Raw genomic sequence first — 25,926 nt, 5'->3', positions numbered from 1 at the left:
GCATTATTGGTATTATTCTCGCTTGAGCCATATTCTAGTCTCAATGTAGCTTACCATACGTTTCTTAAAGAGGGTTTCGTCATTATAATCGTTATCACTGTCATCTCCATTTGTACCTATCTGGAATTCATCTAATACTTCGACACTACCCGTTAGTATATCAACTTTATAATTTAGCTCATCTTGAAATTTCAATGCAATAGATAGGGTATTTTCTATAGCCTTACCCATACCCTTCACAGTGATGTATTTAACCTTCTTGTATTCAACGTTTTGATACTTTTTATTAGGAAGAACTGATTTATCGAATTTCGCAAGGATCTTTTGAATTCTCTTTAATGCTGATATATATGGTGTTGAAGACTTCACCAAAAATGTAGTTTCATGTTCAATTTTCAGTAACGGTACAGTATTAGGACTATGTTTAATGTGCTTCCCGTTTATTCTCTTCGGATTGATATGCTTTTCTTTGCTTGTTCCCGTCATTATTGAGACGATTTTCACATATATTAAAAGTGATATTTTTAGTGATGGATAAATTTTGAGAATTCAATTCAAACCATATTTGACGTGAACTTGTACTTTTTTTGGTTAATACTTGAAATTCCTTTTTTTATTCAATTCTAATACTGTGGGTTCGAGATATCTCCTTTCAAATCAATTATAAGTACAGCTACAACGTTTTGTGGAATTAGTTTCTGATTCACTAATAATTATCATTGCAATTCACACTAGTACCGCGTCTCATTTATATTTGGCTATCTATGAATATGGCTTCAAGTGAAATAGGCGTGAATCTGTCGAACATAGAATCAGACTCTTATTATGGATATGCTGACACGTCAAGCTTTGCAATACCGTCGTCGCCTATAAGTTCTACATCGCATAAAAGAAAGAGATCTGAAGACCTAGATATCATTACGCATATTACAATTAACAACAACGCTTTAGGTAATCAAGCGATAGCTGAAAATGCAAAGAGATGCCAACAAAATAAGATTCACTCAGAATTACATCAGAATACTATAGATTTGATGATGAAATCTCAAAAAATACTTCAAGAACAAGAAAGATTGCATAAGTTATACGATGGGGATAATTCGATGCATGAGGATATAGTCACTGATGAAACGAAGGACAACTTTAAACAGAGACCCTTTTGGCCAATAATAAATAAGGCTCACGTCTGATATGATAAAGATATCTCCCACATACAACAACCACTACAGAACATTCACCGTAATAATAGAATTAGATTAAATATGTATATACATATGAAGAGAACAAAAATATAACATGAAAAATACAACTGTGAACCTTAAGAAATAATGAATTTTTAAAAACCTTATGACATATACTAATTAGAACGCTTTGACTTCTTCTTGTTCTTCAATACTACCTTTTGTTTGGTGGATTCAGCTTCAGATTCGCTTTCCATTTCTTCGTCTTCACTCATCATATCTTCAGATGCAATTTCTTCTTCTTCATCTTCAATTTCTTCGTCCATGGCATTCTCCTTAGCAGCCTTTCTTTCAGCCTTTCTACGTAATTCGACGTCTCTGATCTTCAATAATTGTGGGTTTTGTTCGACTAATCTTCTATCGAGGGCCAATTTCTTGTCCTTGTTACCTCTCATTCTGTTCTTATAGAAGGCTCTTTCTCTCTTTTGTCTGATTTCTTCAACTCTAGCCATGGTCTTCAAAGTGGTAGCGACCAAATCTCTGTTATATCTAACTGGAACATTTCTTCTTGCAGCAAATGTCAAAGTAGAATCGACAACTAATTCCTTACCAGCAGCCTTTCTGAAAGCCTTGGTCCATCTCAATTTACGTGGGTTACGACGTTGTTTGAATGCATGATGACATTTGGAACGACAGAATCTAAATTCTTTGGCGTCATTTCTAACAAACATAATCCCGTGTAAAGGATAAACTGGGGATGAACAAAAATGACATGAATAAACTCTCATAGTGAAGTGTTATAATATGTGATAATGTGATGCTAAAATAAAATTATTGAATCTTAATCAAAAATGAAAAATTGTTCTGCAATTGTACGTATATGTAAATAACTATGCCCAATACTCAACTATTGTCAACCTCTCGCAATAAGCAATATTCTCCGTATATTATTTGTACAAATATACTAAATATCTCAAAATATCAATAGATAAGTCAAGTAGATATGAAAATTTTTTGGTATCATATAGTACCTCTTCTCTATACTTAAAAAAAATTATTTTATTACACAAAAATGTTTTTTCCTCTTCGTGATGATATACACGAGCCGCGGTGAACGCGGCTGTTCTGTTCTCTTCCACCCATAAGACCGTACTATATTCATTTACCAAAAGGATGTTGGTAATTTGTACACACATGATTTTCATTTTTGATAGCTACTGTCATGGCAGGTAAAGATTTTTCTCTCTCAAGTGAGTTAGTCAGTGAGAACATATCATACGATCTCTCGCACATGAAAGCCTCAATAATATATAACGGCAATGAATATAGTCTAGATGAGATTTACAACTTACCTACAGGTGATAAACTGGTCTCGGTCAGGTACTACGATGATGCAACCTTAGACGTTAATAAAGAGTTGGTATTAACGCTAGATAACGCATATGGTGAAATATTTGACTACCCAATAGAGTATGTACTAAAAGGAGGGACGGTAGATCAATTATTGAATAAGGCTGTTAGATACGTAATCAGCGATGACGGAGCAGAACAGTTGGCCAACGGGACTATACCTAAAGGAGTGAAGGGCTTCTTAACGCGTATCACTTACGACCCTATATCTACTCATGACGACATAATCAGTCGAGCAAGAAATTATATTTCACAAAATAAAAGGTACTCTCACGCTAATTGTGGGGTGGCGTGTAGTCTGTGTAAGTGTAAGAGAGTAACAGACAGATGGAAACAGAATTGCTCGTCTGGATCGCCCTACGGCCAACCAATATGTACTTGGATCGATTTATCATCTTAAATGTTGGCTGCTAGAAGAAGTGTTAAAGTAATATGTTTTTTTTTTATTAAATTAATTATAATTTCAATTAGTCTTACTTCAGCTTAATTAGTTAGGTTATTGAGGTGTAGAGACTAGCTGATTGTCACAGCTGCAGTGATGTTTGAATACCTTTTCTCGTCGTAGATAATCCTATTATTTACATCGAGCTTGAATTTTTCATTGTCTTGTCGTGGACAGTTCTTTATTTAGTATTGCACCTGGGTGAAATACAATTTGCCTCTAATATCCCCATTCCAAGTTCGTTCTACTTCGTATCGAAGGACTTGACATCACGGGCATTGTTAAGTCTTAGTGTATCATATAATTCTCTTGTTACTCTTTATTTGTAGTCTTGCGTTGGTAAAAGTAGTTTTTTGCAACTTTTGAAATAGAAATTACATGGCACGTGATTTGCGGTTTATAAGTAAAAATTACCAGAACGAACGCCTAGGTAAAGCCTATCTAAGATTCAGGAGCCTTAGATAAAGCTTGTCTATTATCGAACCTCCGGTAGCATCTGGAACCTGGCGTATGCCATTAATGTGGTCTTCTGTTTAACATCACAATGCACTGAAATCCCTTTTCATCACCTTTCTGTAAAATTAATCGTTAGTCAGAAGATTAAGTTGACAGAAAGAAAAATTGTTGGGATATAGTGGTGCAATTTATCTTGGAGCTTATAGGTTAGTGCATAACTACCCCCATCCTTAACCACATCCGCAAAAAAGTTTCATGTGTAGTAATCGCGAACTCAAACCAATCTTTGAGCATTTTTATTTGCCCACTTAGATCAACTCTATCCTCCATTTAAACTATAAATAAGATAAAAAAAAACATATTTAATTCGTCTGATAAACTTTTCATTATCGTAATGGACAATTCTTACGACGTTATTATTATAGGTGGAAGCGCTGCAGGGTTGGCCGCAACTTTAGCAATCGCACGTACCATGAAGACTGTGCTTTGTATTGACTCCAAAGCACCATGCAACAGATTCTCCAACTACATGCACAATTTTATAGGGCACGATGGAGATTCATCATTTGAATTCAAGTCTCAGGCTAAAGAGAATATAATGAAATATAAGACAGTTGAGTTGGTTGAAGGTGAAGTAATTGAAGTTGCTAAGTCTGAAAACAGGTTTCAAATTGCAGCAACCATTTCCAACACCGAAAAGCATTACACCGGAAAGAAGATAATATTTGCGTCGGGTGTTAATGATTTGATTAATGATGTCAATATAAAAAATATAGAGAATTTTTGGGGTAAATCTGCTTTGCATTGTCCTTATTGTCATGGGTATGAAGTTGCAAACATGAAGACGGGACTCATATTCGATAACTCTCGTTTAATGGACATGGCAACAATGATTTATAATTGGACCAAAAATATCACGGTATTAACAAACGGCACTAAAATATCTTCTATATGTTCTGAATCGCAGTTAAATGAATTAAAAAACAAAGACATTGAGGTCATAGATAAGGTCATAACAGAATTTATTGGTGAGTCAGGAAGATTAAAGTCTGTAGTATTTTCGGACGGTACTAGCATTTCCTTGAGTTGCGTATATATCCATCCACCATTTAAATTGAACTGTGAAGATATTCTAAATAAGTTGCAAGTACACATTGATACAACAAAGTTAATCAAAGTGAATCCATTTCAAGAAACCAATATTAACGGTGTTTATGCTTGCGGAGACTGTACTACTTTTTTCAGAACTGTGCCTAACGCTGTTAGTCAAGGAAATATTGCAGGTGCTTTTGCTTCAAAGAATTTATTTCAAGACTCGTGGAATGAATAATTTGACAGGAATGAGATAGCTTTTTTTTCTTTTAATAGAAATATTCCATTATAGGACTTCAAAATGTTTTCAGGGTAAAATTATATTTTGCCCATTTATCTCTAATATAATATGTTCAATGAAGGCTTAACGTATATAACTCTCCCCATAGAATTTGCATTTGCAAAATGTGAACTAACTCAAAATATTCCATCATCCCGAGATGTCTGTTTCTCAACCAAATACTCAGTAAGACAGAATTTATTTAATTATGTAGCATAAAGCTTATTGTGACTTCTTATCATTCTTCTGCCTTGTAGAAGTGGCAAAATATCGCTTTTTTGCATCTATCATGGGTCTGGAAATAGAAATCATATTGCACGTGACTTATGGTCGAGAAAAAAATTCGGCTCCTAGAATACAGTCAGAGAATTTTTTAGAATAACACACCTTTTGCACTCTATAGTGATATTGATACTGATAACCCTTGTAAATAAAGCATAACAGGATAGAAATGGCACCTTTTAATATGGATATCCCTACATTGGCTATTCCTGGTGACAGGAACCAAAGCCAAGCTATAGAATTACTGCAACAGGCCCAACAACCTCAACAACCCCAACAGTCCCAACAAGCTTATACGGGCCACTTACAACGTAAACAGGCAGATGAAGGTTCAGCTGAGTATTATTTTGACAAAGGTTGCGAATGGATGGGTAACCACCCATGGATGACCGGTATGGGAGTATTAGGAGTTGCATATTTTGCTTCTGGATTTGTTAAGTCCAAACAACCAGGTATTAACGGTAAGGCGTTTGTCAAAGGTCCTTTTGGACAGAAGATGACCCCCAAGGAAGCGTTGCAGATTTTGAACTTGAAGGAAACCAACTTATCGCAAGCCAAATTGAAGGAACAGCACAGAAAGTTGATGATGGCTAATCACCCAGATAAAGGAGGTTCGTCTTATTTAGCTACAAAGGTCAACGAAGCAAAGGATATATTAGAAAAGAGAGGTGGTTTAAAGAAGAAATGATTTATGCGAGAAAAAACTCCTGTAGCATAGGAGGACATATATTACAAGTGGGTTTCAGCTCAAACCCTGTCAAACATGAGGGTAAATCTTCCCAAACCTCCCGTGAGAACACCTAATTTCTTTACATCGTCTTAGAACAGATTATAAGCATCATAGCCCACTGTTTATTAGTTTATTGTATATAGAATGTACGAATAATAGTGAAAATTAATAGGTCGTGCAATTACACAATCAACCTGATCGGGACGTAGGAACCGGAAATTCTTATTTACATGAACAACAGCATGTTTTACGCTGGTATATTCTTCCACTTAATAGATCAATTATATAAACATTATCAGTAATCAGCTCCATATAGATATGACAACATATGAGAAAATTGTCAAGGGTGCTACTAAGGTCAAAGTAGCAGCCCCAAAACCAAAATATATTGAACCGATTCTAATGAGTACCCTGATAGATCATTCGGTAGAAGCAGAGAATTTCGTTACTATAATGAAAGCGTTACGAGGTAGACTTCAAGACAGTGCGTGGTCGGTTGTATATAAGCTGTTGATTGTAATTCACATAATGATTAGGGAAGGTGATCGAGATGTTACGTTGAATTATCTCGTTAATAAGGATCCTAATATGCTTAATTTATCCCACTCAAGCATTACCAAAAACCACAACCATAACCCTGACGTTCGATTCATTGTGAAATATGCTAAATATTTGCATACAAGGGTCAAGCAGTATGAATCGACAGGAATTGACTATGTGAGAGATGAACGTGCTAATAATAGCACTGGACAAGATGGGGGGAGGTTGCGTACGTTGACAATTGAAAAGGGCTTATTAAGAGAATGTGAGAGTGTTCAGAGACAAATAGATGCATTATTGAAAAATAACTTCATGGAAAATGAGATTAATAACGATATTGTTTTAACCGCATTTAGGATGTTAGTCAATGACTTATTAGCGTTGTTTCAAGAATTAAACGAAGGTGTGATTAATATCTTGGAACATTATTTTGAGACTTCAAAGGTTGATGCCGAAAGGGCACTCAGAATTTATAAGAAGTTTGTAGATCAGACCAAATATGTTATTGATTATTTGAGAGTTGCCAAGCACCTTGAGTATGCAACAAAACTACATGTTCCAACAATCAAGCACGCACCAACTGCATTAACTTCATCTTTAGAGGAGTATTTAGATGATCCAAACTTTGAAGTGAACAGACGACAATACTTGGCTGGAAAACTGACGGAAGGAAAGGAGAATACTGACGGTTTTCCTGTGCAACAGCTGCAGCCACAACAAAATGACCCAATACAAGATGTTCAATCTCCTCCATATCAAACCCAGCAACAAGCTCAAGCTCAACATCATGTTCAACCACAACAAGTAGCTAGTCCAGGTTTACAAAGAACTAATTCATTAATTGTTCAACAATCTACATTTAATCCTTGGGGCTCAAACTTGCAACCACAACAGGTGCAGATGTTACCACAAGGTACATTACCTCCTGGCTCTTCATTTGTCACATTACCGGCAATTTCGCAAGGTCAGGCATATCAACATAATGGTATTCAACAGCAATCTCTGCAACAACAAAATGGTTTAACCTCTACATTTACCGGCGCCGGTTTTGGTGGTTATGGATCCCAACTTCAACTGCAAACAACAGGTGGAAATCCCTTCTTGCAAAATGCTGTGACAGGCCCCACACAAAGTTTTGATAATTTCGCTTCTCAGCAACAACAACAACAACAGCAGCAGCAACAACTCCAGCAACAACAACAACAACAACAACAACAACAACAACAACAACAACAACAACAACAACAACAACAACAACAACAACTTCAACAAAGTATGCATTCTGGAATATCAAGGGCCGATACTAATCCATTTTCGAATTCAGGTTCGTCTATGGCAAATCAACAATTAAATTCCATGAACACTGGTTCGAATCCATTTTTCAATACCAGATTTTCGCAAAACAGTTCTACTACGCCATTATCATTCGCGAATGACAAACCACAACAAGTTACAAGTACTGCTACAGGATCTAACCCATTCAAAGTATCTGAAACAACAACTAATCTTTTTAATAATGTCAGCAATGGACCACAACCGCAATTGAAGCCACAACCAACTGCCGGTGGGTTGGAAAACTTACCTACTGTTCCCGTTTTTCCAGACACTCAACAAGAGTCTCAAAAACAATACTACTTGAATAACGCAAGAATGGAACTACAACAACAAATGACTAATAATCAGCAATTTCCTCAACAACCATCCCAACAACAGCCTCAGCAGCAGCAATGGAATCAACCACATCAATTTCAACAAATGCAACCTCAATATACACAAAACTATCAGCAGCCACAACAGGCATCGATGTACAATAATACTTATGAAGGACCAAGTTTAATCTAAACAATACCATAAATATAGGACTACTCTTTTAGCATTAGATCTTTATTGTATACATTTATTCTATCATTTATATTAATTTTATTAAATATATATTATTGATTTCAGAGAAGGGTAATTTAAACAAGAATAGACATTAAGATTGAAACGCCAATCATCATTGAACTAATTGTGAAACCAGAAGCGGAATTGTCTGAAGATTTTTCGCTTACAGAAGCAGTAGCTGGGCTGGAAGTGCTTGCCTTCTTGGAAGAGCCAGAAGTACTAGTGGAAGAGACGGTTGTGGCTTCTGCTTCAAGTGAAGTCGATACTGCTTCTGAACTGTTTACTCTCTTGTCAGATGTAGTCGAGGAGCCAGATGTTGTCGAGGATCCAGATGAAGAGGCTGTTTTTGATGCATTTGAATCCGAACTAGAACTCGAGTCGGATGCTGAAGTGGATGAAGCAGAGGTCGAAGATTCGGTGCTTGAGGAAGATGAATCGTCACCGCCTTCAATATTAACCTTATCAATTCTACCATTAATTTCACCGTCTTTAGCTTTAATTGATGTCCAATCACCCGATTGATCACCGTAGGAATATTCTTTACCAGTCGAATAATCACTAACAATTAATTTCTTAATTGTCATTGAGAAAGGTGCTTCAGAGTAATCAGTTTCACCTCCAGCCCATTCAATAGTACCAGCTGCGTTGGATGAATCACCACCAGCCCAGGCACCAGTCATAAGATACATTGGAGTTTGTGGATAACCTTCAGATGATGAATTCTTCAAAGTTCTCACAGCTTCACCATCTAAATACCATACACATTCTTCTTCGGTCCAGTCAATGGTATAATTATGAAACCCTGTTTGAGGAGAATCTCCCAGAACTGTGTGATATTCACCTCTATCATATGTGGTGGTGTCACCTTTCGAGAAGTAATTTGACTGGAATTGGGTATCATCACCTCCTAAGAATTCAATATCAATTTCATCCAAGTCATCAGATTGAAGATAGAAATCAGAAACAATACCAGTACCATTAGCAGCCTTCATGTGAACTTCGACTCTTCCAAACATAATATAGAATTTAGATTTCAATGCTGGATTATCTAAACGTTTTGCAATAGTTAATGTCAATCCGTCATCACCAAACGACACACCAGATTCAGTGGACGTAACTTCGAATTGTGTTGAATTACTTGAAAAATCTTCTGAAAGATCAGTTGCCAATGCCTTATCAGCAGGACAGTTCGACGATGAAATCGGATTGCATGTACTAGAGGTAGATGTAGCAGAACTCAATGCAATTATGGCTGAGAGTGCTAATAAACTTTTCTTAATGTGAACCATTGTATGTTAATTAATATTAAAAAGATACTTATATTCAAGAACAGTCCATAAATGATGGACTATTTATACCCTTATATACTAACTAAGCTATTAAGGTGCTTAGGAATTGTTAATTTGCAGCCTTGGAACATCGGGATTTGAATTTTCAATTGTCCGGCATTAGAAAAGACGCGAACCGTACCTTAAGCACCCATCTTGGTTAAATTAAATAATAATGAAGGTTTCCGAGACTCAGAAAATGGCTTAACTAAAATCAGGCTGTGACAAAAATTCCAGTACCGTGTATCTGTTACCTTAAATAGAATATATTGATAAATTTCGAAGGAACTAGACACAAGCCGAAACAAGGCTCGAGAGCACTGCGAATCAAATAAGCTGATAATCAAACTCAAAGACTCGAACACCAGCAAGTAATATAATATTTTCGTATAGTCTATATAAGCCTAATATTCGGCGTTGATCTTCGAATCCCACACAAAGGACTAGAAATTTCCAAATTGCCATAATTCTTTGTCATAGCCTTCAGTCACGTCTACATCCTCTCCGTATTCTTGCTGCCACTTCGAGAACCCACCCTGTAACACCCATATGTTCAAGTTATCGAAAAATTCACGTTGCTTAGGGTCGACGTCGTTCAACGATCTCATGAATCTCAACGTCGCCTTAGGCCCTCTTGCCTGCGATAACATACAATGGAAAACTACATCGTTGATTTCATTCTTCACAAGTTTGTCTTGAAGTTCTCCAAAACTGGTCTCAAAGCTTCCAGCGGGATAGTGGTAGCATCCTTTTATATGGCCTCCAACATAATCGGATTCTCTGACGTCTACTACGGCAAACGTTCCAGCCCCCGTAGAAGACCCATTTCTAAACCAACTGCGAAGTTTACTTGGTTTGAGTAACTTAATATCTGAAATAGAATATATTCTCGACATGATGTTAAATACAACCTTCAAGATACACTTATAACTTCACGTCTTGCTACACCGTATGTTTGCTGTACAATGTATTGAATTTTTTCACGTGATTTTGTGTTCACATGGGACCACATTGTACCGTCTAATTTTTCAAGCTCTTAATACTACTTAGCTAGTTTGGCGTAAGGTATCTACAACCCAATATTTATCAGTATTATTACTATAATTATTGGTCATTGGTCATTTTAATCCCATTCGAAGTTTCTTGGTATTTTTTTGTTTATTAAACGTAAAATTTTGATACCTTTATCAAAATATATTATTTTCGTGGTTGAGCAAATCAAGGTCCTAGATCCGTTAAATTTTTTGGAATTGTTCATCTAATTAAGTAAAAAACAATGTCCCAAGATTCTAGATCTAATTCTGCGGAAGTTGCTGATTTGAGGACTGGTAGTCCATTAGGTAGAACGATCTCTGTTGATTCTATCGCATCGTTATTTAGAAAGAGAAAGAGAGCGGATAGTGAATCAGCAACCCCAACACCAGTTGAATCACCACATGATTCAGATACTACTGAAAGCGATAAAGAAGGTACGCGTGACACCAAAAGAAGAAAGGTTAAAACTAAAGAAGAGATAGAGTTTGAAGAGAATGAAAAAAAGTTAGATGCTGAGTTGCCAGAGGAATTAAGAAAATATAGGCCGCTTGGGTTTAAGTTTAACATCCCACCCAAAGATAGACCTATCAGGATTTATGCTGACGGGGTGTTTGATTTGTTTCACTTAGGTCATATGAAGCAATTAGAGCAAGCCAAGAAAGCATTTCCTAATGTTGCGTTGGTGTGTGGAATTCCTTCTGATGTGGAAACCCATAAGAGAAAGGGATTGACCGTGTTGACTGATCAACAGAGAATCGAAACATTGCAGCATTGTAGATGGGTTGATGAGGTTATTCCCAATGCTCCTTGGTGTGTAACTACTGAATTTTTACTCCAGCATAAAATTGATTATGTTGCCCATGATGATTTGCCATACGCGTCTACCGATTCAGACGATATTTATAAGCCTATCAAAGAAATGGGGATGTTCTTAACGACCCAAAGAACAGAGGGCATTTCAACGTCAGATATCATCACCAAAATCATTAGAGATTACGATAAGTATTTGATGAGAAACTTTGCCCGTGGTGCAACAAGAGAAGAATTGAATGTTAGTTGGTTAAAGAAAAATGAATTAGAATTCAAAAAGCATATTAATGATTTCAGATCCTACTGGACGAAAAATAAAACAAATATTAATAATGTTTCCAAAGATCTTTATTTCGAAGTAAGGGAATATATCAGGGGTAAGAAAACAGGATCATCTTCCCTGTCAGATAATAATAGTATCACTTCAGAATTTGATGAAGTGAATTCAAGAGCCAACTCTCCATTGACGGACTTTGCTTCCAAGTATATCGGAAATGCTAATAAAGACCTCAATGGTAAATCTATTTTAGCTAACGTTAAAGGATGGATAAAAGGGGATGAATTATCAGCTAATGAGAAATCTGAACCATCTCTGGAATCTTTATCTAGAAAATCGACTAGATCTTCCACAAGATCTTCGAAGTTGAACAATAATAAATCCTCGGCGTCTTCTGTATCAAGTTCCAAGTCGCCTAAAATGACCTCCAAGTCGGTTACAAGTACTCCTAAAAATTCAAAGAAGATCAACAAGAGAACTCAAAAATCTAGTTAATCCTATCATGCACACAAGTCACATTCTTTAAAACTTATAATATACTGCTCAACACTGTATTAGACTTAATCCTTCGGCGTTGTCAATGTTGAAGATTACATTTTTCTTAATATAAATAATTAGTAAAATTGTTTTGTATTGTAGGCAAATTTATAGCATCTGATCTGATCAAAACCATCATAGTAAAGTGCGAACTAAAAGACGAGTTTGTTTTTTATCAGTCTATAATACTATCCATCAAAGTAATTACATGCGTTATGACGGAAAGTGTTATTTATTCGGGAACAAGCGAACTAATAAGTGCTGATGAAGATAATACGGAAACTACACGGGCACATTTGCTATCGTTTGAACAACTACAGGCGCAACTAAAGGCGCAACAGGAATTGTTTCAACAACAACGAGAACTTTTTAATAATGATAATGTACACACCAGTTCAATCCCTACTCTAAATCATACATGGAGCTTTACACAAGGACTTGTTGTTGGTCAATTAAGCGTGATTGTAGTGGTAGCGATATTCATTAAATTTTTTGTGTTTGCTGATTCTTCAGCTACAACCACCACCACTAGTTCTTCCAATAAAGATATATCAGGCGTTATTGTCAAAAGAAACAAAAATGTAAGGGGTACACTGAATGAAGATAAAGATCCAAATAATAATAAAGAAGATGACCTCAACCTGCCGAATCTTTCGAAGATCTCTACGATATTGGAAAAGACATATTATGATGTGGAGAATCATTCACCAGAATCACTAGATTGGTTTAACGTCCTTATTGCACAAACTATATCTCAATTAAGAACTGAAGCCTTGTTGTCAGACAATATTTATCATTCCTTAAATGAATTTTTAACAAACCTGGATCTACCAGATTATATGGATAAGATTAAATTAACAGAAATAGATATAGGTGATGATTTTCCAATTTTTTCAAACTGTCGTATAAAACATAGTAAAGATAGATCTGGTAGACTTGAAGCGAAAATTGATGTTGATTTATCCGATACATTAACGTTGGGTATTGAGACTAGACTCTTGTTGAATCATCCGAGACCTTTAACTGCTGTGTTACCCGTTCAATTATCAGTGTCCATAGTTAGATTTTCAGGATGTTTAACTGTTGCTTTAATAAATACTAACGATGAGGAGTTTTTAGATCTACAAAACGTTACGACTCCGTCTCCTGGACCATCTAATGAACCGAATTCTCAAAACCAAACTCAACAACCAACACCTGTGAATAATTCAAGCTCAAGAGCTAGCCATGATGTACCATCCAGTTCTGAAACGAAACACTCTAAGGCCAAAAGGTCTCAAGAAGACACAGGAACGGCATTGATGTTCTCTTTCTCGCCGGATTACAGACTTGAATTTACTGTAAAATCTTTGATTGGATCTAGAGCCAAGTTACAAGATGTTCCAAAGATATCTTCATTAATCGAAAGTAAATTGAGAAGTTGGTTTATTGAAAGATGTATAGAGCCAAGATTTCAGGTTGTTAAAGTTCCGTCATTATGGCCGAGAAGACAAAACACTAGAGAACCCGTTCATTCGAATGCGAACGGTATTGTAGATAAAACTGAAGAGGCGCTGATATGAATTTTGATGCCATAGATAAATACCTAATCATTAAGGACCATCACTTTAGATCTTGTTTTTAACAATAAAATTTTTGTTCACAATCAGTTCAAATCTTGACTACAACCAGTATCCCTGACATATAAATATGGATATTATCATTGCTTGATATTAGCAGTCGAATCGAAATATTTTCTATAGATCTATTTTGGTTATAAATACATATATGCGCTTAGGTTCAATATGTAATGCACAATCTATATCACAATCGCCTAATTGCAGTGCATTTCTGTATTTGGTACTTACTGCGATTCTTGCAAAATGAAACTTTCCTTTAACTTTGAAATTCGTGCTTTATTAAATAGAATATGTGCTAATAGAAACTTATATATTCCTAGTCTCTATGGTGTTCCTTCCGTGCTCTTTTCAGCCCTAGACTTCTGTAAGTAGTCATTTTCATCTTCGTCACTGCGACTCACAATATCGTCTTCATGTTCTTCTTCGTTACTCTCTTCCTCTTCGCTCTCTTCTTCTTCACTATCTTTCTCTTCACTCCCTTCCTCTTCACCCCCTTCCTCTTCACTCCCTTCCTCTTCACTCTCTTCTTCACTCTCTTCCTCTTCACTTTCTTCCTCTTCACTTCCAAAGAATTCGTCAAGACTTTGTAACTGATATACTGGTTTAGGAATTATTTTATCAACATTACTATTCTGGTATTGTCGAGAAGAAATTGCATGTTCTGATAGTGGTTCAGGAGAAGTGGATTTATTTTGCATTGATGATGACGAAATAGATACAATCTTTCCGCCCAAATTATTGGACTGAATAGGTGCAACCTTTCTTATTGAAGGTGGGGGGTGCGTTGAAGGGTCAGCCCATTCTGTTATATTGAAATATTTCATCAATATACTGGTTGTCAATACTTCATCTGTTTGAATTCCTTTTGAAAATAGTGTTGATATTGGAACAGGTTTAGGAACGCGCAAAAACAATGAAGCCAACTGAGATTGCTTACTGCCAGTATTTAACAAAACGTTAAACATTCTAGCCCTGTCCCTCGTATCATATGAAGGATCATACTTTGCTAATTGTAAGACATGTTGAAACATTTGAGATACAATATTCTCTTGTAAAAACTCTTCAATTGCCAGATAATTATCATCACCAACTTCATTCTTAACTTTGTCTAATTCAAAAGATAAAATTTTTGCAGATAAGACTAGTGTTTGATATCTAACTACTTCTGATTCGAATGCAAAAGTTTTTATTAATAATCGTAGCACATCAGGTCCTATAGTATTGTTGGCTGCTTCGGTGAATTCTCCAATTATCCATATAATACTAGCTTTCGCATCACTTTCCAAATTAGATGTCTGATCTTGTAATACTAATGATAATCTGTAAGTGCTTTTAATTATATCTTGCTTTTCCTTCTCGTCCATAAAGTTTTGTTTTTGTTGTATTAAATATCTAATAACAGTTAGTAATTCATTCAACGATGAACCACCTGCAATTCTTATTTGTTTCAAACACCACTTCAAAATTTTCTCATTCCAATACGGAGATATTTGTGAGCAGCTACCAATGGCCCTGATAGACTCATTAGCAATCTTATTTTCCATTGAATTAACTGAGTAATACTTTAATTCTTCGAAAATATATTTCACATTATCTTCATTCGCTAACAATGATAAAATTTGTAACTTTATTTTGGCAATTGGAATTGGATCCATAGGGTATACATAAAACTTTTTAAAGTGAGGTGAAAAGATAGTTTGGTCACTCAAAGATATTAAAGAAATTGTTTGTAGGGCGTATAATGAAACCTGGATATTATTCAATGAGCATGCTAATCGAGTTAGAGCCACGTCTATTTGAAGGTCTTTATAGATACGTGGAGCTGTCAATGAAAATATTGCTTTCGATATACTCAAAATAACGAATTCTGATCTGGAGTATATCAACGTTCTCAATGAATCAACAAACAATTGAAGATCTTTATCCATTGATACCTCGTACTTATGATAAGGAATTTTCGAGTAATCATCAGGTAGGTCAATTACTTGACTTGAATCATTTTTCAAATAAAGCTTTGGTCTGGGTAAAAATATTCTAGAGTATTCTGTTAAAATTTCAATCATAAAAGATTGACTCCATTCATCTAATTCACTGATAATACTACAAAAGCGACGAAAGTTCCCATGTATTGGCTCCCATTTTTTCTTATACGATTTCAAATAAGGCATGACTTTAAAGTATGTCTTAAGAGCAGTTCCAACCACTTGCGAATTGCTATCAGCTAATAATTTCGATAAATATTCAAACAATTGTTTCTTCTTCGTGTTTTCCATGTCATAAACTTTCCCAATAGCAATTGCCGTTGATGCTCGTACTAATGGAGAGGGGTCAGAAATGGTTCTCTTAATACATAACAGCAATATTGGAGCTATAGATGCAATCCTGATACCAGCCATTGATCTAATAGCACTAGCTCTGTCAATTGGATTCTTATCATTCAAAGATTTTTGGATGGAATTAATCGACAAGAGTGCTGTATCAGGTTCCACCTCTGCATATCTCGTAAGATATATCAAGACTAAATTCTTTACCTTACTGTTGGCAGAAGTAATATTCTTAACAACATCAGCAAAGTAGGGCAACCCATCCTCCCCCCTTGCTATTGAAGATATTACACACTTCATGCCACTTAGATTGTCTCTGTCTACTCTAGAATTCAATAATTTGGAAATCTCTTTAGGTCTCAATGCACTTGGTGTTTCCGAGAGCCTTGAGGAGGCAGACGCGGCCACTTCAATAGTCAAATCCCTAGCGGATTCCAACATTGAAGATATTTTGGCCAATGACTCCGTCATATTGTTTTATGGGGTTTAAGTTCTTTCTACGGAGTTACTATACTGTTTCGAATCGAAATATATGTGAAAGCGCTATAGTATTTCTAGATTTCCTATTTAGGTAATATGTACACATTTCTGGAAGATATTCTCACCCTTTTTTGTTCTTATTTAGTCTCTGTGCTGCAGTTTTCATCCTCTTACCCAAGCCAATCTCCTTTCTTGTTTGAATATAGTCCTGAGGAAAAAATTCACTAATAGTTGATTGGGTACCTTCAGCCTTTTTACGGTTCATATCTCTAATAAGCGGTACCATTACTTCGTCGACTCTTGCTTGTGACCAACTCACATTATACATCAAGAAGGACCTGATTTGGTCTAAACTAGGAACTCCCCATTTAAATTCACTTTTGTCATGATCAACTTCAGGTTGCTTGTAGGCATCGAAGATTACATTGTCTGGGAATGATTCAGGTAAAAAAAACGTCCCGTTTTTAATTCTATTCAACAAACTCCTTTTGATACTAGTTAAACCGGATTTATCTGGAGGAACGGTGGTCTTTGTATTCTCATCGAACCATTGTTTAAATTTTTTAAGAGACCCAAACTCTGCTAATATTTCCATTGCCATTACTGGACCAATTCCTTTGATCCCTTCTGTATAATCACTGCCTAGAAGAAGAGCTAAATCTATTAATTTTTCTTGCGATAGACCCATTCTCGAGTTTATATCGTTCATTATATAGCATTCCACGTATTGCTTTTGATTGAACATATTTTTATAAACTTTGTCACCGCCGAATAAAAAGCAATCACTATCATCGGTAATGATACCATCTACCAAGTTTAACTTTAATAATTCAGCACATTGGGCTTCAGCTTCCATTGGTGCAGTAATGTACGGTATTCCAAATCTTCTCAATAGTTCCTGAACATCCCTAATCATAGTTTCCGTGACTTCATCAGAGTCTCTTTTAGCTTTCTGTAATTGTTCTTGTAATAATTGCTCGTTTGTAATGCTTGTATGAATAGGAGGTGGTGGAATTTCATGATTGGCTCTGATATGAGACTTGAACATTTCGTGTTCATTTTCCTCTTCTTTCATTTGCTCTATAAACTGTTCCTCATCCTCCTCTTCAAAATCGTAATCCAATACAACTCCTTTTCTCTCTTTATCCTTATCCCTAGCTTCATCTGCTATTTTTGCTGTCGGTTCGCTTGTACTATCGACTCGACCTATATCTGTAGATGTATTATTATTACTATTATAATTATTATTATTATCAACTACTTTATCATTATTAACTTGGACTTCTTCTATGGAAGCATCAGAATAATCCTTTTCATAATCATCCCCCATCATATCTTTAGCTTCGTTCCATGAAATCAATCCCACTTCTTCATCTTCTTGATACTTTCTCTTTTTAGAATCGTTTTCTGGTACGAATGTCTCCTGTTCATAATTTCCCATTTGGGATATTTCTTCATTGAACCACAGAGGTAGCGGTTGATTTTTTATATTGGCGGTTGTACCACTATTATTATCAGTAGTTCTATTTGATCGTTCTTCCGTCATATCAGTTAGTTCATCTTCCAGTTGGACTACTTCCGGCTCGTGTTTTCCTGACATGTACACGTTCTTAGGATTATCCAGATCCGAATTAATTTGTTTCTGAAATGTCAATACATTTGACGTTGGATTCTTTTTGTCATCACCTGAAGATATCACATTGTTAGCTTCCGACTTTTGAATATCATCTGCCTCAGTTTCCAGGGCATTTTGAAATAACATTGATTGGCCAAACGAAAAACTTTGCAAGTCTGGTAATGGTTTCAACTCGGTTTCATTTTTCTGATAATCGTGTTGTTCTTGAGAATCATCCGTCATTAAATCGTTTCTCCAATTTAAAATTCCATTCAGTATCATATCCTCTTCCCTAATCTTTAGATCGAGTAAATCTTTTTTTGAACTTTCTATGGCTTGTCTTAATTCTTTCGCCGAATGGGAGTCATCTGAAGTTTTATCTTCGTACATATTGTATATAGATTCTATTATAGCTTTCTGAACATCCTTTTCTTCTTCTGTTTCCTCGACATCATTTCCTTCTAATGGTACATCGTCCCATTCAATTTCTTCTTCTTCTTCTTCTTCTTCTTCTTCATTATCAGATTCAACAATTGTGACTTTATGGCTTTTATTACTATTATTACTATCTTTATTATTATTGGCTTCGACCGTTACCTTATTCTCATCCGTATTACTATCCAATGCAATTGGCTTGTCAATTGAAGATCCATTTTCATCTAATGCTAAAGTCCATCCATCATCATTCCTAACCAATGCGTATTTTCTATCTTTGTCACCTGCAATCCTTCTAGTAGCATTTCCCTCGTCGCCCATTCCACTGACATTCATCAATTTTTGGGTATAAAAGTTTCTCTTTTGCACTTGTTGAATTTGAAATTTGGAAAAGTCCATGCTGTTTGGAAACAAATTCTCTAATTGATCTTTATTGAACCCCATTCTTAATCTTGACCTCAATCTCAAATGTGACAAGACCATGTACTGAGTCTCTAATGGTAATTCCAGAAATTCTTTGGAATTGGGGTCAACTGTATTAATGTCAACTCCATTTACATTATCAAATGATTCTTTTGCTAACTCATCGAACTCCTCCTCCTCTGGCATAATTCTTAAATCACCATTAGGTGCTTTTATTTTCTTTAATTCAGGTAAGTGATATTCGTCCTTTTTCACAAATTTGGTATGCTTTTCTGGTGAAAGTTGGTTTTTATCTCCTTCCCCACCCGGCCCATGAAGAGGATGTAAGTTAGGTAAATCTTCCAAGTACACTGTTTCATCATTGAAATCTTGATCTTTTGGTCTATATTTTGCTTGATCCGCTTTTCTATGAACTTGAATTGCTAATAATTTACGAGCCGTTTGTTCTTTGCTTTCCTTTTTGCCTTCTCTTCTCTCCCGTCTTTGATTAATTGTCTGACGTTTCAACGCCGGTGCTCCACCATCAAAAACAAAAATAGGATATATCCCAAAATATAATAGTTTGCATATTCTTCTAAAAAAGCCTACTATATGTGCTTGCGGCATTGAATTTCCTTCTTGATCTCTAACTGCTTTCAAAAACTGATAAATCCAAATCGATGCATCAACAGCTAATTTTTTTCTTGACAACGCCTCTAACCTAACAGGCCTGGCTGATGGTCCCAAAATATCCCATAAAGAGTTGACACCCATTGCAGGAAATCATATATACATATAGGTTGCGATTAATTCTTACTCCTAATCAAGACAGAGACAGTTGCATTCTTTTGAAGATTAATTCGATGATTATGTAATAATAATGCAGATACCTTCTTCACTTAAGAGAAACCAAAATAGGCAGTCTAAATAACATACTACCAACATCAATAAGCGTACTATTGAAGCTTGGTATTAAAGTATTTATTAATAATTGGGAGACAAATTCATGTAGCGAGTTTGTTAAATATAGAAATCGTTAATTTAGTCAAATTGCGGCTTTCAAGATGATTGCAAAAAGGCTTTTTGCAATTCCACAAATCCATATATAATACCTCTATTCAATTTTTAATTGTTTACTAATATAGGAAATATATATTTCCTATGGCCATGGAGTCAGTTTCAGAGATAACTATGGCACCCAATAATGGAAATACTCCACTGAAATTTGAAAGTATTGAAAATTATCAGAATTTACAGCAACAGCAGCAATATTCACCATATTTTTCTCAGAGGAACTATATTCTAGTGAATTCTAATGAACAAAAAATTACAAACTCCACTATGAATAATGGTTCTCAGGACCATCAATTGCTTTATTCAGAGATTCAATCGAATTCTCTCAGACCGGCTCATATAATTTCTCCTAGTAAGCAGGCTCCCGAAGGATACATCTGTGTCGGGCGAGTTATTGAATCTCCAACAAAAAAAACATCTCTTAGCCCAACACAGAAGGGACTTTTCATTTTGAATGAGGACTCTAATATGGTTATGCTGGAGTTTCCATCGACCTTCAATCCTAGGAAAACTAGTAACATGCCACCCAAGGAAAAAGTAAATAAATGGATCCAAAACGTTCCATTTCGAATTATACACGATGATATACTAATACTGGAATGCTACCCTGCTATTCCGTCTTCAAGTAGTAATTCTGAATCTAGCATGGACTTTGCTGATAATCAAGACATTTTAGAATTACAATGCAGAAGAATAACTCGTTATACAACTCATATGTATACCAAGGAAGATGAGCCTGTTGCCCGTATTGATGAATCTTCTGATGATGACTTTTACGACAGTGAAGGTAACTTGATTCAGTACGATACAAACATAGCCCATATGGAAAGCACATTCGATAATTTTTTTAGTGGGAAAGGGAACCAACCAATTGAGTATATTATTAACTCTACATTATGATTTATAGGTTCGTATATACAAATAAAATAGTAAATAGAATAGAATTTATGAAGAACAATTATGAGTTCATCTAAATAAATAAATCCAATTCTTCGATTTTATAATTTATAGTATCGTCATCTTGAAGCTTGTCAAGTTGCGGATAATAAGGAACGAGAGCATCACTATGTTGAACATAAGCACTGTTGTATATTTTCCAGTATGGATTTCTGACTTTCCGTGCGGGATGAAATAATCCGGCCCAAATATAATTCGAAAAGCTACCCATCCCAATTACTGCTCTTATTCCTTCAATACTTTCTAAAATACGATTAATAACGTGGGGTGAAGTCTCATACACGTTAGGTAATAGCAAATTCAAATAATGAATAAAAACATCATAATAATCGTCATTAGTTAAGCCAACGCAGTTGAGGGCCATATGTCTAATTACAGTTGCCGCTGTTTGACGATGGACTTGGTCTCTATCTGTCAATGCATCCTCAAGTAAAGGTGTTATAGCAAACAAATAATCTTTGGTCATATTACCATCAATATACTCAAATAAAAAGCTGAGTGCTTTCAAGACACCATTTTGCACATTATTTTCAGGTATTCTATATTCATTCATGAGTGCTGGAAGTATAGTAAAAGGAGCACATATTTCAGCCACGATACCTATTGCTACAGCTGTGCAAACTCTTAATTGACGTTCCTGAACTCTTAAATTATTTAGTAACATCGCAAGGACATCCTGAGGGCCTATGGTACGTGCAATGTAACCAAATGTATCATTTGCTGCTATTCTTATACGTTTCTTCGGGCTCTTCAACATGTCCAATAATTCAAAGCAAATACGCATCCATTCCTTTGCATTAATGGTCTCAGAATTCTTTCTAGCAATTAATCCAACTAATTTTATACAAGATTCCTGAACCTTATCCTGTCGATTCTTCAAAATTGGTGTCAAAGTAGGTAATATTTGATTAATTGAGGGATTTGACATGGTATATAAAGAATTTTTATCGACATTGTCGATACATGCATATAATGCACTCAAAAGAGACCCCAAAACCTCTGGATAAATTTCGCCTAGCGATTCGTATAGAATTAGAATTAATTTCATTATTACTTCGTCGTTACCTTCAGAACAATTTTTGATAATAGGTGCTATTATTGTTATTAAGTCTGAAGCTTGCTGTCTTATTTCTGGGGTTTTATTCTTCAAGCGGTATAATATAGTACTAATTATTGAATTCATATGTGGTTTAAGTCTCACATTAAGAGCTTTCGACACAGCATCAAATACCATTAGATATACTCTATGATAAACGGATTGTTCTTGAAAGGCAAATAAAATACCATCTACGAGTTTAATCTCGAGCTGAGAATCTAATCCGATAAGATAATCAGCATTTGAAGAAACCATCTTGTTTATAGTTTCCACGCACATCCTCCTTAAAGATTCATTTTCATCTTTGGTATAAATTACAATGCACTCTAGAATTTCTAAGAAATCAAACTTCATTGCAAGTTGTGAAGTAGCATCAACAACGAGCTTGCTTAATTGCTGTGAATCTGATGCTGTTCTCCTATTCCAGAAAAATCTTAAAAACGGCTTTATTATTTCTTTGTGGTAATTCTTTATTAAATGTCTGGATAATGGTAAGTTGATCATAATCTTCAAAATTGTAATTTTCATATCCTCATCGGGAGAATTAAATTCTCTTGTAATTACTGTCATTAATTCCTTTGTATAGTAGTTAGCATATTCTTCATAATTTGGATCGTGACACATCAAAGGTATTATTGACCCAATACATTTCAAAAAAGTAGCCAAGCCTTTGCCTCTATGACTTCGTAATCCCAACCACGCTGGTTCCAAAACCTCTTCGAACGACCCAATCCCATATGGCTTTACATTTTCTGCTAGTTGAGATAAAGTTAGTGCTGTCATTGTACGAACCTGTAGTATCTCATCTGTTAATCCTGGTTTCAAAACAGTCATTAACTGAGATAAGTAAGGCAAGATGGAATTACCATTTCCACCCCCTAATAATATACATAGCTGTTGAACAATTTTGATCCCTGTATGTCTTACCATCCAATTTTTCTTAGATTTTATCACTGCTTTCAAAAATGGAATGAAATTTACTAGACCTAAAGTATTTGCAACGATAGCGAATACACGGGATGTTACATTCCTAACATATTCGTCGACATGATCTAAATCAGGTCTCAAGTTTGCAATCATATTAGCCAAACCAGCGGCTCTAGTTAAACTAGAAATTATGTCTCTTGCCTCTAATCTTATCGTGAAATCTTCATCTATTAGTAACGGAGAAACAACCATCAAAATCTTATGTGTATAAGGCCTGACCAAATCATCTAAATGAAATAAAATTCTTCCAACCAATTTAACCAAAACATGTCTTTCATGATCATCTAAGTTAGGTTCAAGTAAAAGTGGTAAAATTTGATTAAACAAGACTTTCGGACCGAATGTTCGTGAATTATCGGTCAATTGACGCAATGATTTCTTACGTATACCTGGAGTACCATTCTTAATCTTCAATAAAAGCTTCATAAGCCTTATTTCCTTCTTTTGTTCGAGGGATGAATCTTCTTCATCGTTTGCAGTCATCAACTTTCCAAAATATTTCATGTCCTCCTGCTTAATGAAACTTAAACCAGTCACACCTGGAATTTCGGTAGTTAATTGTCCCTCCATCAATTTTTTTGTTTGAATGCTATCTTGGTCAACTGAAGGTGGTACGTAATAATTCGAAGTAATTTCTGTCATATCAGGAGCTATAGATGGGTCAAATTGTTCAAATTCTTCAGGTGGTGGTACCACGACGTATCCAGGTGGTAGTATTTTATCAATTATTTCGTTCGTTAATGGAATACCGTTAATAATCGGGATATTTCTGTCGTCAGCAGTTAAGGCGCTTGAGATGTCATCCTCATCTGATTTTATTTTCTTCGTTGATTGTACAATTCCCAGATCAACATTCTCATTATTTGTATTCTGGTCCAACAATTGATCAGGTCCTACGTCCCATCTTCTTTTTCTCTGTCTCTTTGTTGGTTCGCTAGTTATGGCATTTTCTGTTGTTCCCTTCTCCTCTTCTTTTTTCTTAATTAGGTTTCTTACATGGGCTTCTTCTCTTTCAAACTCACGTTCCTCCATTGTTTCCTTATAAGTTTTCAAATTGTCGAGGTTTAGGTCTATATTTCTCTGAAATTTCCGTTGTTGATAGTCATTTTTACTAAGGTTCTGTTTCAACTCTTGCGAAGAGATTGCGTCTTCATGCTTGTGCTGCTCTCGGATTACATCCGCTAATGCTGTAGGTATCGTATAGCTGCCCGCCAAATTCTTCTTCCTCTGTTTTTCAGACGGCATTTCACTATAGTTTAACAATTTAATTTCCTCTGTATCTATAGTTCTCTACTGATAGCATATAGTTATTTAAAGAGATATGATGAGTCGTGTGCGAACAATATTCAATCAGAGCGGCAGTATAATGAAATGGTACTATAATGGATTAAGCTTCACCCTTTTTAGATTATACATAGCAATGTCGAGTCAAAACTCTACAGTCTTGTTGAATAGGTTGTTGTCTTTGAAAGAAAATTCTCCTTTCATATTGGTTTTGGATTCATTAATTCAATCTTCATACAATATACTCCGAGAGTTCGCCTATAAATGTTCTAATAACAAAATTATATATATTTCATTCGAAACGTTGAACAAGCCTTCTTTTGCTAGTTCATTCATACAATGTTCAGGACTTCCAGCAGCTGAAGTCAGTAAAAAAATCAAATCAGAAATTTTGGAAGTTGGAGAAACAACATCAAGCAAATGCTTAGTGATAGTCGATTCATTGAATTATATTGCAAACGATGAACTAGCGCATTTTATATCTAGTACTATACTGCCAAATATCAGTTTAGTTGGTGTTTTCCATACGAATTTGCCGCAGCCTCATAGCAGCGTTATGAATTATCCATCTTCGTTAAGTTTATTGTCATACATCGCCAGTTCGATCTTTGAAATAGAACCATTCTATCAAGATAAAATTGACGAGGAGACGCTAGATAATAAAATAAGCAGATTGCGATTCCCAATAAATTGTTCTTTAAACAGCACGACTTACAAGCTCACGCTAACCAACAGAAGAAAATCAGGTAGATCGTTGATTTATCAATTTATGGTTAATTCGATAACTCACACGTATGATGTATTCAAGGAAGCTAAAGAAGAAGCTATCGATCCCGAGGATGAAAGTATGTTGAAAGATTTAACTACATTTAATTTGACTACTAGCTCTAAACAAAAACTTGCCAGAGAGCAAGTTGAGCTTCCATTCATGGAAGCACAAGAAGCAATGGGTTCTTCGGGAGGAGCTATTGTCTATGAATTTGAAAAGGATGATGATTACGATGAGGAGGACCCTTATGAAGATCCGTTCTAAAACATTATCGTAGCCTTTTACTATGTATATACTTAATAATGAATAATTAACTTTATAGAAAACATACACTTAGCCTTGACGCTTATATAGCATTTTAGTATACATTATAGATGAGCTATATTAATAATTAATTATGAAATTGTAGCTTCATTTCTTTCCTTCATAACTTTTTTTAAAAAAATGAAAAGTTGCAAAAATTAATAAAATCTTGCTAATAAAATTTTTTTTTTGAATACTATATATACTTGATTATTGTAAAAAGGTATCCCGAAAAACAAAAACTAATCTTTAATTGCAACTGAAGGATAGTTAAATAATTTAACTTGAACTTGCAGC

The 25,926-nt window shown here is 35.3% G+C and overlaps 16 protein-coding genes across 16 annotated transcripts; 9 read left to right on the top strand and 7 right to left on the bottom strand. All coding sequences in view use genetic code 12, as the record gives it.

Moving 5' to 3' along the window:
• Nucleotides 1-12: 12 nt before the first annotated feature.
• DEHA2G21758g (DEHA2G21758p) lies at nucleotides 13-486 on the bottom strand (the record flags this gene model as incomplete). Its single annotated transcript, XM_462489.1, has 1 exon — nucleotides 13-486. The coding sequence occupies one exon, from the start codon at nucleotides 484-486 to the stop codon at nucleotides 13-15; it is 474 nt and encodes a 157-aa protein (XP_462489.2).
• A 278-nt stretch (nucleotides 487-764) lies between these two features.
• DEHA2G21736g (DEHA2G21736p) lies at nucleotides 765-1,190 on the top strand (the record flags this gene model as incomplete). The annotated part of the gene is made up of 1 exon (XM_462488.1): nucleotides 765-1,190. The coding sequence occupies one exon, from the start codon at nucleotides 765-767 to the stop codon at nucleotides 1,188-1,190; it is 426 nt and encodes a 141-aa protein (XP_462488.2).
• Nucleotides 1,191-1,357: 167 nt separating this feature from the next.
• DEHA2G21714g (ribosome biogenesis protein RLP24) lies at nucleotides 1,358-1,969 on the bottom strand (the record flags this gene model as incomplete). Its single annotated transcript, XM_462487.1, has 1 exon — nucleotides 1,358-1,969. The coding sequence occupies one exon, from the start codon at nucleotides 1,967-1,969 to the stop codon at nucleotides 1,358-1,360; it is 612 nt and encodes a 203-aa protein (XP_462487.1).
• A 434-nt stretch (nucleotides 1,970-2,403) lies between these two features.
• Nucleotides 2,404-2,991, top strand: DEHA2G21692g (DEHA2G21692p; the record flags this gene model as incomplete). The annotated part of the gene is made up of 1 exon (XM_462486.1): nucleotides 2,404-2,991. One exon carries the CDS (start codon nucleotides 2,404-2,406, stop codon nucleotides 2,989-2,991), a length of 588 nt encoding a protein of 195 aa, XP_462486.2.
• An 892-nt stretch (nucleotides 2,992-3,883) lies between these two features.
• Nucleotides 3,884-4,819, top strand: DEHA2G21670g (DEHA2G21670p; the record flags this gene model as incomplete). Its single annotated transcript, XM_462485.1, has 1 exon — nucleotides 3,884-4,819. The coding sequence occupies one exon, from the start codon at nucleotides 3,884-3,886 to the stop codon at nucleotides 4,817-4,819; it is 936 nt and encodes a 311-aa protein (XP_462485.1).
• Nucleotides 4,820-5,312: 493 nt separating this feature from the next.
• DEHA2G21648g (DEHA2G21648p) lies at nucleotides 5,313-5,831 on the top strand (the record flags this gene model as incomplete). Its single annotated transcript, XM_462484.1, has 1 exon — nucleotides 5,313-5,831. One exon carries the CDS (start codon nucleotides 5,313-5,315, stop codon nucleotides 5,829-5,831), a length of 519 nt encoding a protein of 172 aa, XP_462484.2.
• Nucleotides 5,832-6,191: 360 nt separating this feature from the next.
• DEHA2G21626g (DEHA2G21626p) lies at nucleotides 6,192-8,255 on the top strand (the record flags this gene model as incomplete). Its single annotated transcript, XM_462483.1, has 1 exon — nucleotides 6,192-8,255. One exon carries the CDS (start codon nucleotides 6,192-6,194, stop codon nucleotides 8,253-8,255), a length of 2,064 nt encoding a protein of 687 aa, XP_462483.2.
• Nucleotides 8,256-8,371: 116 nt separating this feature from the next.
• Nucleotides 8,372-9,586, bottom strand: DEHA2G21604g (DEHA2G21604p; the record flags this gene model as incomplete). Its single annotated transcript, XM_462482.1, has 1 exon — nucleotides 8,372-9,586. One exon carries the CDS (start codon nucleotides 9,584-9,586, stop codon nucleotides 8,372-8,374), a length of 1,215 nt encoding a protein of 404 aa, XP_462482.2.
• Nucleotides 9,587-10,068: 482 nt separating this feature from the next.
• On the bottom strand, nucleotides 10,069-10,521 carry DEHA2G21582g (DEHA2G21582p; the record flags this gene model as incomplete). The annotated part of the gene is made up of 1 exon (XM_462481.1): nucleotides 10,069-10,521. The coding sequence occupies one exon, from the start codon at nucleotides 10,519-10,521 to the stop codon at nucleotides 10,069-10,071; it is 453 nt and encodes a 150-aa protein (XP_462481.1).
• Nucleotides 10,522-10,901: 380 nt separating this feature from the next.
• DEHA2G21560g (DEHA2G21560p) lies at nucleotides 10,902-12,242 on the top strand (the record flags this gene model as incomplete). The annotated part of the gene is made up of 1 exon (XM_462480.1): nucleotides 10,902-12,242. The coding sequence occupies one exon, from the start codon at nucleotides 10,902-10,904 to the stop codon at nucleotides 12,240-12,242; it is 1,341 nt and encodes a 446-aa protein (XP_462480.2).
• A 257-nt stretch (nucleotides 12,243-12,499) lies between these two features.
• DEHA2G21538g (DEHA2G21538p) lies at nucleotides 12,500-13,846 on the top strand (the record flags this gene model as incomplete). Its single annotated transcript, XM_462479.1, has 1 exon — nucleotides 12,500-13,846. One exon carries the CDS (start codon nucleotides 12,500-12,502, stop codon nucleotides 13,844-13,846), a length of 1,347 nt encoding a protein of 448 aa, XP_462479.2.
• Nucleotides 13,847-14,226: 380 nt separating this feature from the next.
• DEHA2G21516g (DEHA2G21516p) lies at nucleotides 14,227-16,698 on the bottom strand (the record flags this gene model as incomplete). The annotated part of the gene is made up of 1 exon (XM_002770638.1): nucleotides 14,227-16,698. One exon carries the CDS (start codon nucleotides 16,696-16,698, stop codon nucleotides 14,227-14,229), a length of 2,472 nt encoding a protein of 823 aa, XP_002770684.1.
• Nucleotides 16,699-16,828: 130 nt separating this feature from the next.
• DEHA2G21494g (DEHA2G21494p) lies at nucleotides 16,829-19,933 on the bottom strand (the record flags this gene model as incomplete). The annotated part of the gene is made up of 1 exon (XM_462477.1): nucleotides 16,829-19,933. The coding sequence occupies one exon, from the start codon at nucleotides 19,931-19,933 to the stop codon at nucleotides 16,829-16,831; it is 3,105 nt and encodes a 1,034-aa protein (XP_462477.2).
• Nucleotides 19,934-20,320: 387 nt separating this feature from the next.
• On the top strand, nucleotides 20,321-21,133 carry DEHA2G21472g (DEHA2G21472p; the record flags this gene model as incomplete). Its single annotated transcript, XM_462476.1, has 1 exon — nucleotides 20,321-21,133. The coding sequence occupies one exon, from the start codon at nucleotides 20,321-20,323 to the stop codon at nucleotides 21,131-21,133; it is 813 nt and encodes a 270-aa protein (XP_462476.2).
• A 70-nt stretch (nucleotides 21,134-21,203) lies between these two features.
• Nucleotides 21,204-24,518, bottom strand: DEHA2G21450g (DEHA2G21450p; the record flags this gene model as incomplete). Its single annotated transcript, XM_002770637.1, has 1 exon — nucleotides 21,204-24,518. One exon carries the CDS (start codon nucleotides 24,516-24,518, stop codon nucleotides 21,204-21,206), a length of 3,315 nt encoding a protein of 1,104 aa, XP_002770683.1.
• A 76-nt stretch (nucleotides 24,519-24,594) lies between these two features.
• On the top strand, nucleotides 24,595-25,590 carry DEHA2G21428g (DEHA2G21428p; the record flags this gene model as incomplete). The annotated part of the gene is made up of 1 exon (XM_462474.2): nucleotides 24,595-25,590. The coding sequence occupies one exon, from the start codon at nucleotides 24,595-24,597 to the stop codon at nucleotides 25,588-25,590; it is 996 nt and encodes a 331-aa protein (XP_462474.2).
• Between the last annotated feature and the right edge of the window lie 336 nt (nucleotides 25,591-25,926).

The sequence above is a fragment of the Debaryomyces hansenii genome (genome assembly GCF_000006445.2).
Source record: "Debaryomyces hansenii CBS767 chromosome G complete sequence".
In the NCBI taxonomy this organism is placed as follows: domain Eukaryota; kingdom Fungi; phylum Ascomycota; class Pichiomycetes; order Serinales; family Debaryomycetaceae; genus Debaryomyces; species Debaryomyces hansenii.
The sequence above is the reverse complement of the archived record's forward strand: the minus strand, read 5'-3'. Positions and strand labels throughout refer to the sequence as shown.